The sequence below is a fragment of the Plenodomus lingam genome (assembly GCF_022343315.1).
Source record: "Plenodomus lingam strain CAN1 chromosome Unknown contig_1, whole genome shotgun sequence".
NCBI lineage: Eukaryota > Fungi > Ascomycota > Dothideomycetes > Pleosporales > Leptosphaeriaceae > Plenodomus > Plenodomus lingam.
In genome coordinates, this window is record NW_027093927.1 from 36,129 (window position 1) to 47,023 (window position 10,895).

The following is a 10,895-nucleotide window of genomic DNA, read 5'->3' on the forward strand; positions in this document are numbered from 1 at the left end:
CTTCTAGTAGCATTACTATACTATGTATTAAGGGATACTTAGGAGAGAGAGTTGTTTCTAGTAGTCTACTTTAGTATTCTCTACTATACTCTACTATATTACTCTTATATAGTGTGCCTAGTAGGTACTAGTAGCACTACTATCGTTAGATAGAGGCATAGTTTTAAATATAACGAAATAGCCTAGTATATAATAGCTAAGAGGATTCTAGAACTATTAAATACTAGATTATACCTACCTACTATTATCGTTAGGCTACAATATAATAGTGTGTAGGTTAGGCTAATTAGGGCATATTATAGTTAAAGGGTGCGCTAAATCTTACCTTTAGATACAAATTATAACTAACGACCTTATAATAAAAAGTATACTTATAGTAGAAAGGTATAAAGGTATAATAAATACATATTTATTAAGAATTATAGTTATGTTATCTATTTAGTTAGTATTTATTATATGTTTATTAATATACTAGCTATACCTATTACCCCCTTTTTAATAGAGGGGGCGCTAGCTTGAGATTACGTGTTCCTTTTGGTCTTCCTCCTAGAACACTGCTATCTGACAATAACCTGATAGATTTAGTGTTCGCGTGCGTTTGGTGGGGACGTACGTTTGGTGGTGGAACACATAATCTCATAAGTGGTAATTTAGCCGCTTCTCTATATTTGCCCCTGTCTTTGGTCCATACTTGATAATTGGAACATCTAGCTCTGGTAATGAAACCTCTTTGCTCTCATCAATTACCTGTAAAGTCTTAGGTACTTGGACCGTTCTAGCCCTAAGCTTGACCCTCCCAATAATCTCAAATCCCCCCTTAAGGTAGAGCGGAAGGCCCTTCGTGGACGCATCTGCGAATATCGGAACTTGCTCTGCATTCGCTCGATCAAGAGCCCATGCCATCAGCCGTTTCCCGACACCCATTCGTTGGAATTCAGGGAGTATGGCTAAGGAAGGTGCCTCGATTCTCTCGGGTACATCGCCTATCAGCGTTTCTTCCGCCTCACTGAACTCCTTTATCACATCTGGGGCTGCACATCGAATGTGCGACTTGGCTGCTTCGATATCTAGGAGTTCACGTTGAAGTTCTGGGCAGCTAGTTAGCAACCGTGCTGAGTCTTGTAATTAGAGTCGTGACCCACGCTTTTCCTTCGTATTTGGATTCCAAACGGCTACTGATTCTTTCGCTCCGTAACGTACGGTAGTCAAATAGCCAACAATTTTCTTTTTCTCTTGTGGAGAAGATTTAGGCAAACTTGTGGTGCCATGCATCAGTTCATCTCTGGAGACCTTAGCAACCATGATTACTCCCCCTGGAGTGACCATCAGGCGACGCAGCGTGTTGAAAATCGCATCATAAAAGTCCTCAGGGTAAAATTCTCGAAGTGGATGAAAGTGTCCGTATATAGCTTCTGTCGCGAATGCGGCAGCTCCTATGGAGGCGAGCTGTGCAATGTCCTTGCTTTCTGCTGGCTGGATATGCATCGTAGAATTGAAAACTTGGGTGAGACTAGAGATGAATTTAAAGCTGCTGGTCTTTCTGGCCTTATATCATTAGCAAACTCCAATTGGGTCTAAGAACCAAGAGTACGGTTCTTCGACTCATAGGTACCACTAGGGTAAGTAAGCCGGATGGCGCCAAGTGGAGCAACTGAATCATCGATCAGATGGTTACATATTGGATACATGCTATCGTCTAACTATAGCTGTTAAATCGCGCTCAGATAATGCTAGAATAGGTTTAGTAGCGTGAAGAGAAGATTATCTATACTCAAAGACAGAAGTGGGGTATAAGTTGGTGACTATTGACCACTATGTGGATTAGGCAAACTTGGTAAGATCTCCGAGCCACCGTGGCTCAGGCTGACTGACAATGATTTAGCTGAAGCATCAAACTAATGAAGTGGAACTGCACGGATGTAAACTAATTTTCTCGCTTATAATGCGGGAAGATCATATATGCCGATCTTCTTGAAGCCGCTATGGTGGAGTGTCAAAGAAGTTAAGCCTCCAGACATTAAAGCGAAAGGATGATCATCTCGAACTCCTCAAAGAATAATGTAGATAGAATATGTTTTAAGCCATCTATGGACGTATGTTTCCATCTTACCAATGACATATATGCAGCTTTCTGATTGCGCGTATGGTTCTTACTCTTAATATATCATTCGGCGACGCTTATTCCCACAATGATAGGATGATCATTGACTGGTTTTGGTCATCATTTAGATAGACAGATTGTGCCTCACACCCTGCCATAATGTGACATGATATCCTTGTCACCATCAAGAATCTTGACACAGCGGGCTTCGCTTCCGTAGCCAGGGCCCATAAAAGTGGAATCCACATATTACAAACGCCAACAGAAGACTGACAAGTCCAAGGATGTAGAACGACCATTTTCCGCCTAAGTTACGTATCATGGGCTCCTCTGCGAATGGCAAACTAGCGCCCATGATGTTTCGAATAAAGAAAGAGGATGCAAGTGCGGATGAAGATAAAGTCTAGTAGTGTCATTACATTGCGTGTCCAGGATGATATTTACTATCTGGAGAAAGAGTCAACATACCTGGTAAGCGTCCACAATGTAGACCGTAAGCCCGATAAAGATCAAGAGAAAGCCCAAGCCAAAGACACCCTCGAGAATGAGAGCATATGCAAAATGCGCTCTCCGGGCTGTGGAGTACCCGATGAGAAACAGGGATAGAACAATTAGAAAGCCTCCTAGATAGGCTGGTGGAAGCCGACGACGCTCCGCATTGACTAATGTCTGCATACTCCGTGCTGCAACACGTTGCAGGGGTGTATCAATCATGATATATCCAATGCAAGCGATAATTGTTCCGACGATGAATGGAACAAATAGTAGGCCGGATTCCTGATCTTTCACATATCCCAGCTCGATGAATAAAGGCGGAATTAGCTGGAAAAAAAGATAGAAGATTGAATATTCGAGACTCAGGAACATGCAAATGGTGAATACTATGGGCTCAAAAAAGGCCATCCGAAATGGTAGAAGGAACCTTTGGAGCGAAATTGACATAGTATAGTTGTGGTTTGCGCCTGATACGAAGACCGAATCAGGATTCGTCTCGGGCATAGTGAATAAGGTCAACCAAGACAACCCAGTCACAGCCGTTTGAATCCAGAAGCAGATGCGCCAGGAGTCGCGCCACTTTGCCATAACCTGTAGTGATACAACAGAGGCTACAAGGGAACCAATTGTCGTAGCGGCCATCAGGCAACTAACGATGTAGCCGCGGGTAACTGGCTTGGGGAATATATCAGCCACGATGCCGGCAGAAACCGTCATCGGGGCGGCGGATCCCATACCTGCGAAGAAGCGGAAGACTAGCAGGGAATTCCAACTGGGCGCGACAGCAGAAGCTATAGCAAAGACTAGCATGAGTGAGTGTCCTCCGCCTATTGCTAGTTTCCGGCCGTAGATTTCTCCAATGGGTGCGTAAAGGAAAGGTCCGATTGAACAGCCTATGAGATATAATGCTACAATCAGGGTTCCTTTAGAAGAGGCAATATCGAATTGAGCGGTGATGGCATCTTGAGCGCCGACAGCAATGGAGCTACCAAATGTAGCGGCTAGGGCAGTAGAAAATGCCGCAACCATAGCAGACGTTTTCTTCATAATGCACTAGTTGGTGTGGGCTTAGGACGGAGATGTGCAAAGGTGCTGACGTTGCGGTCAAGGCTTACTCTTGGCGTGAGTAATTGATTGATGATCGTGGGGAGAGTGGATGGATGGTTTGAACAGAGCTTGATGATGTATTGAAGAGCGATTTAAGGATACCGGAGAAGCTAGGGTTTATGTATCATATGTTCCAATAATGACTCAGATCCTAGCTTTGTTCTAGGCTCCGTAGAAGAGCGATTTATTACGGTATAGTAGAGATACTTGGCGAGTCAGCGTTTGGTTGTTATGTCTTCGGAAGCTCCATGACGACTCGGACCCTAGCATCGTTGCAGGGTTGATAATTTTTCGACGCCTTCACATCTGTAGAGAGCCTTTTTCGACAGGGCATACATCGGACATGGGTGATAGAGATGCCCATGCAAAATAGAGCTGCATACCTTGACCAGAGTAAAACCTGCACCACTTGGCTCGGTCTCCAAAAATCTGATCGAAATATAGATTGCGGTTTTTGTTTTCAAGATGTGAAGGCGGTATTATCTATGGCACCTGCCTATACTTTAAGGGTGACTGTTCCATGGGTTCTAACAGCTAGATAAGGACAGCTTTGGACGTCTCTCAACTCCTCTAAATCAATAAGTACTGGAAGCCTAATTTTGTCGCTAAGTTACCTACCTCGACATTATAACCAAATCTCACCATGGTTGTCCTCAACGCTTCCATGCCTTTGGCCCCCATCGAGCCGCTCACACAGCGCAAGCAATTTCCGACCATTGATCAACAGATCAGCGGCAAATCGTTAGCGGGCCAGGTCCGGCAATCAACAAGTAGGCTGGCGGGCCATGTTGTCCGCACACCCACGATTCGCCTGCCGTGGCTTGACCAAGCCGGTGTTGAAGTGTGGGCCAAGCTGGAGTGCCACCAACACACTGGCTCATTCAAGTATCGCGGGGCTCTCAATGCTATGATGCAAAGTCCGGCAGAGACCATCGTCACGGCATCGGCAGGGAACCATGCGTTGGCGATATGTGCAGCTGCACAGCTGCTGGGTAAGAAGTCGACGATAGTTGCTCCTGTAGGCGTGTCTGAGGTCAAGGCGAAACGTCTTGTATCGAATGCCACGCACGTTAGCTTCTTCGGTAACGACCTGGGCGAAGCTACCAGTGTGGCCATGGAACAAGGACGGACGCACACCAGTACACACTATATTTCGCCTTACGCAGATCCCAAGGTAGCGGCGGGAGCGGGAACGTCCGTTGTTGAGGCTTTCGAGGATGCAGGGCCTTTCGACCAGATAGTCGTGCCTTTGGGTGGTGGAGGTCTCGCGGCGGCCATAGCGGCATGGTGTTCAGAGTATGCGACACAGACGCAGGTTACATGTGTACATCCCCGTGTTTTTGGACGCTCCTTTGACAAAACCGCACGCCTCTCGACCCAACTGCGGCGGCCGGTCGAGGCCAGCTACTGCGATGGCCTGGCTGTCCAGCTGGTACAGGAGACGCCCTTGGCCTCCGTGTTGGACTCGCTCATCAGCGACGTGGTCCAGGTGAGCGAAGAGGACGTGGCCATCGCCATTGCGCAGGCCATCCGCTCTCAATCTCTTCTTCTTGAAGGCTCCGCGGCTGCTGCTATCGCCGCCATACCACAGCTTCACTTGCCGTCGACCAGCGGTGGTCGCAAGTCACGTGTGCTGCTGATGTTGACGGGCAGCAACATTGCCGCTAATGCAGTGGCACGTGCTTTGGTCACACACGTCTCCGATCACGACCAACGTCGGTCCATGGGCCTACGCAACATTGTCAACCCGACCGAGCGTTATGGTGCTCTCGACCAATTGACAGTTACCACGAATGCTACCGGTACAGGTAGTGAGCCCAGGGTTGGTGCTGTGCAGCAACAATCATCAGAGCCCCGAGCCATCCTAGCCTTCCTGGCTTCACGACTGCTGGAGTCGGTTGATGCCACCATGCACAAGCTTGAACAGTCCCGCCTGCTGTCCATCCGACTGCAACTTCGTACCGATACCTGGTCCTACTCTGTCGTCGACACTCTCTTTGACCACGTCCGCTCCCTCGCTGTTGAATTTGCCCGTCATGTGGCCGATCACACCCTTCCCTTCTGGGTCCTCGAGGAGCGATATCGCGTCCTCGTCCAGCTGCTCTCGGCTGCTTCGTGCATGTTCGATCGCGCAAGTCCCTCGTATGATCAGTCACTTACGTCTTGGTTCAGCGACACCGCTTCCCAGAACTCAACCATGGTCAACTACGACCGATACGGCGCCATCCAACTCCGCAGCACAGAGCTCATGCTCCTCCAGGCTGTGCGCCCCGTGGAACACGCTCAACAGCCTGTTAGCCTGCTTCTTGCTTCAAGCGGCATGGCAGCGTTCCAGATTTTATTGCATTTCTTTCTACAGCGCCTTCGTCCCGGCGATCATGTACTCATGCCTCCATACGTCTACTTTGAGGCCTCTGAGCAGGTCAAGAGCATCGCATCCACTGGTCTCTTTCATCTTTCTCAAGCCGAGGGCTTCGACTCTGCAAGCCTGATCTCTACAGCCGAGGAACGTGACTCCCGCGTCGTCTTCCTTGATCCTGTTGCTAACATGGCCGGTTTGCCCATCACTGATGTCCGTGACTTTGCACACAAAGTATCAATTCGGCCTGGATGGGAGAAGCGTATTGTCGTTATTGATGGGACCATGATTTCGGGTGGTCTTCCGATCTATGATTGGTTCGTTGGTCCACACGCTCCCCTGGTCCTGTATTCGGAGAGCGCAAGCAAGTACCCTCAGTGGGGACTCGATATTCAAATGGCAGGTTTCGTTGTTTTCCCCAGCGAATTCGATGAAGAGATGCGAAGGATCAGACGGAATCTTGGTTCAGTCATGTATTCGCGCGGAGTTTCACTCTTCGCTCCATTGGATTTTACCCATTACCAGTCCCGCTTGGCCATGCTCACACAAAACTCGCAGACTTTGTGCAGCCATCTTGTAAAATCTCTGGCTAACGTAGCCACCGTGGACTTCCCCGTGGGCTGGTCTGAGCTAGGCTGGCGTCACGGAGGTTCCATCATCACCATCGAGTTTCTCGAAAAAGGATTAAATAGTAAAGAGGGTCTTGATGCTTGTATTGAGCTTGTTATTGCCACGGCAAAGGAGCATTCGCTGCCCATGACCAAAGGTGTTAGTTTCGGCTTTTCCACCTCCAGGATTTCGGCGAGCTCTTCTATGGCCGAGAATACAGATCCTTTCCTTCGTATTTCTGTCGGTGTTGAGAAGGACGATGTACCGCTGTTAGAGACTGTGGTAACGTCAGCTGTATTGGCATACGCCAAGGAGTTCAGCACATAAGCAAGAGTGGCAATGTTCTAGCGAGTATTGAATCCCAGAGGGAGTTCACTGAAATCGAATCATCTGCTCGGGCCCAAATCTAGGACAAGTTTTCATCCACGAGCTTCATTTTGCAACACAAGTAGCATTCTGTCCAACAGTCTAAGTAGCCTTTATGGTAAAGAAAACGTCGATGGCAATTTGGGCTTTAAAAAGAACCGCCATAAGCCACAATGTGAATGCGCAGTGCCGTGCTAATGGACCAGTCTTGGCAGAGTGCATCGCAATACCGGACCCGAGGTAACAAGTCCAGCGATACAAAATTTACCCACGCGCCAAGAAGAAAGCGGCAGCTCTCTCCTATCTATGGAAATGACATCGCGAAGGCCAGCTCTGTACGATGAAAGGTGGAAAGGGCATGAACATCATCGTCATCAACTTCAAATTGTTCAAGGCCTGAGTTATCCCCCGGGTGGTCGCACAAGTCGGTATGCGGCTCTTGCGGAGAAAGTTGCAGGGAATGCAGGTGAAAAGGCGATGCAAACTCATGCCCCAGACATCTCTTTTGCTGCAATGAGGCCATGCCCAACATCTGGTATTGTATGCGCTTCGTTCGTTGCGACATTACCGTACTGCCGTAAACGACCAAAAATGCATTTGATAGAACCAGACATGTCAACAATCAAGCCAGCTTGATTGATATCAAGCTGGCTTGTCAAGCTGTATTGTCAAGCTGTATACTCAAGCAAGCCAAGCTAAGGTTTAGTAATGAACAATTAATCAAGCTGCGTAAAGTTAGCTTGATTAATAAGCTTAATAAGCTTAATTAGTAACGTGAGGCTACTAGGTTTGCTGTAGTAGCAAGGCTATAATACTTTTCTAGTGTTAAGAGTTAGGCAATTGCTGTGTTATAAATGCCTTAGTTACGTGTGACTTATGAATAGGCTTAGCCTCTTGGCGGTGCTTGCCTATAGATAGCTCCTATCCTCCTAGACTAGGACAATACAATCACGTTACACTCTACTTTTAGACCTCTTATCCTATTAGATACTATAGCAATAATATATAAAAAATCCTACAATAACGCTATATATATATAAAGGGCTTAAAATAAAACTACTACTACTATAATCTAAATGCTATTTAAAAAAACTTAGTAACTTTAACCTCTATACTACCTATTTGTATAGCCTTAAAAATGCTATAACTATTAAGCTTATTAATTAAGCTAATCAAGCCGCCTGATTTTACCTTATCAAGCTAATCTAAGCTGTCTTTTTTGGCCGATAGATCAAGCCAATCCAAGCTGGGGTACCTAGCTTGATTGGCTTGATTGTTGATAACTCTGGATAGCACAAGGAAGGCTGCTCTAACTTTGTAGCCAGCGTTATGGCTATGATAATGTTCAAGAGTTTATTACACGCTTAGCGAAGGTACAGCGGAAGGGACATTGCCAGAGGCAACCAGAAAATGACGGGAAATGTGGATGCTCTGAGGTCGAGCTATTAGGCCATATAAATATCCGCTCGATACTCGTAGGTATTTGTTCACTGACAGATTAATAGCTTCTCAACTTTATGTAGGCGGGTACTAATATTCTTAAGATTGTATAGTCGAAGCGAAGTTGGTAATATTTAGGGCGTGAAAGCTTCGCGGCCACTCTAACGTTACCTTTTCATATTCTCTCCACACATCCAAAGGCTCTAGAACGACTACATGCCGATGTATTAAAGCTACCAACTCATCCATGCCCTGATTACGCTGAAACAGAAGCGTTTCGCTATCTTAATAATTTATGTCGTGAGGTCTTTAGGGTATATGCTTCTGGTATGTAATGCTTGAGCCTTTTAGATTCTTATGAACATTTGACAGGATGGTAACAACTGTTATGATATGGCGCCAAGCCACTGAAACTATTTCAATAGACGATACGCTAACTCTTGTGTGTACGAATGTCAAGTTAAAATCTTAGGTATTCTACTTTCACTTGTTCATTTGGGGTTATCTCCAGAGAACTTTGAACCAAATTGTTGAGAATCACCTCTACCTCAATCAGCAACGCCTTATGCCTTCTAGTCTTTCAGTGGCAGGTTAAGGGTTTGTATAGGGAATTGTTGGGCTATGCTGGCGTTTAAGGCAACCCTAACAACTATTATAGGGAACTTTGAATCTGAGGTTGAGGAGTTAAAATACGGCTTGGAAATTATTTAATTATTAGACCAAGGGGCGCCTTACGCATTAAATTCAAAGAAAGACAGGGAGTGATAAAACGTGCATTGATGCTATAGGATATACCAATCAGGATTTCAATCAAAATACCCCTGATTGACTATAATCACCCTCAGTGAGCGAGTACACATGCTGTTTGAACGAGCAACAGTTTCCAAATTATTGTACCTCTTAGCCATAGTTACATGTTACCCCCACTAGAGAGAACGCGATAATACATCTCAAATTACAACCGCATGGGTAATGCATGGAGTCATTCTTTGCATTCCGCACAATTCGTATTATAAGACAGGATGCTTTGCGGGCTCGTATTGGTTATCTATATGGAATACGTTTGTTCCATTCTGTTCCAATTTTACGTGGAATCCCTATATCTTTCCTCTTAGTATTTTAACTGTAGGACTGGTGCAAGCGCGGCCTAAATTTGGTTAGGATACATTCCATAGGCACTGAAATTTGCCAACTGTCCCGCGACGCAAACTCACTACATATGTTTCGCGAGAATCTTAATGGGATAAGCCTGACCTGTAATTAGCAGATTTAAAGCAGTGGATGGAAGGGTTTGAGACAAAACGAGAATAGCTCACACGACGTGAAAATTGATTCTTGAGAAGGCGTTATTGCTAGACATTGAATTTAGATTGTGCCATGCGCCGTTAGAATAGAGCCTCTTCGTAGTTCCATAGTAAAGTGAAAATTTGCCCTGTCATACGAACAAATCATCATCGCACCGGGTAATTTGCATCTCAAAGCAAAGAAATGTACATTTACAGCACTCACTGCAAATCAAAACTTAAAACATGCTTTGCACGTTGTTCAAATTGTAGCAAGTAGCACTTTCCGTTTGGGAGTGGAACTTTGGTCAATCAATCAGGCCATAGACTGATTCTTGACACCATCATTTGCTCTTACCGATTTATGAAGGCTTGTAGGTTCTTGTATTATCTATTCTTGATCGCATCCTTTGGGAAGTTTTGGAGGAGAGTATATAGATAGTATAATAATCTGTTTATCCATTGCTAATGCGATAATTTCTTTAGCAGTCACATTATACTTTCCAGCAATCTAGTCAGCAAATTTAATTAGATCCTCGACTCAGCATTATGTCTTACTCTCGTCAAGGTTCAGGCGCAGATTTTCGATAACTAGAGAAACACACTAGGAAGGAACGTGGAAAAATTATGTTAAAACTTCTCTTTGAAATCGACGTTTACATGCTAATATTTAGATACGATAGTTCGCTTAAAAGCATAGTTATAGGTCATGTTACCAGTCTAATAAACTGGCCTTTCCACCTCACTTAGAACACTATTGGCATGGCAAAATAGATGTCAACAGTTCTAGGAATATCTACCTATTTGTAGAGAAGCGTATCCAGACCGCATATGACATCCATGCGACCTATGTTTTGTTCATTGATGGCATCGTCCACGAAATGGGTGACGCACTTGACGAATTGGAAGTTCGTCTTGTAAGCAGACGGCCACTGAAGCTCCCAGCTTACAATCTATGGTTGTTTTCCTACTGGAGAATAGCAAGCACATGGGGCCTTATACCACAGCTGTAAACACCCAGGCCACGATCAAGTTCGTATCTAGCTACATTTTAGAGCGTTACTATAATCAAATATAGTGTCACCCGTGGGCGCGAAGAAGTTTTTAATAAGATTCCCTGAGAGGACAGGATATA

General features: G+C 45.4%; 4 protein-coding genes across 4 annotated transcripts; 1 reads left to right on the plus strand and 3 right to left on the minus strand.

The window, feature by feature from the left end:
* Window positions 1-636: 636 nt before the first annotated feature.
* On the minus strand, window positions 637-1,485 carry IAQ61_000002 (uncharacterized protein; the record flags this gene model as incomplete). Its single annotated transcript, XM_066094490.1, has 2 exons — window positions 637-1,118; window positions 1,197-1,485. 2 exons carry the CDS (start codon window positions 1,483-1,485, stop codon window positions 637-639), a joined length of 771 nt encoding a protein of 256 aa, XP_065955343.1.
* An 800-nt stretch (window positions 1,486-2,285) lies between these two features.
* Window positions 2,286-3,649, minus strand: IAQ61_000003 (uncharacterized protein; the record flags this gene model as incomplete). Its single annotated transcript, XM_003835101.2, has 2 exons — window positions 2,286-2,504; window positions 2,570-3,649. Coding segments are annotated over 2 exons (1,299 nt in total), but the record flags the coding sequence as incomplete, so codon positions are not given.
* A 697-nt stretch (window positions 3,650-4,346) lies between these two features.
* IAQ61_000004 (uncharacterized protein) lies at window positions 4,347-6,998 on the plus strand (the record flags this gene model as incomplete). Its single annotated transcript, XM_003835102.1, has 1 exon — window positions 4,347-6,998. The coding sequence occupies one exon, from the start codon at window positions 4,347-4,349 to the stop codon at window positions 6,996-6,998; it is 2,652 nt and encodes an 883-aa protein (XP_003835150.1).
* A 343-nt stretch (window positions 6,999-7,341) lies between these two features.
* Window positions 7,342-7,569, minus strand: IAQ61_000005 (uncharacterized protein; the record flags this gene model as incomplete). The annotated part of the gene is made up of 1 exon (XM_066094491.1): window positions 7,342-7,569. The coding sequence occupies one exon, from the start codon at window positions 7,567-7,569 to the stop codon at window positions 7,342-7,344; it is 228 nt and encodes a 75-aa protein (XP_065955344.1).
* Between the last annotated feature and the right edge of the window lie 3,326 nt (window positions 7,570-10,895).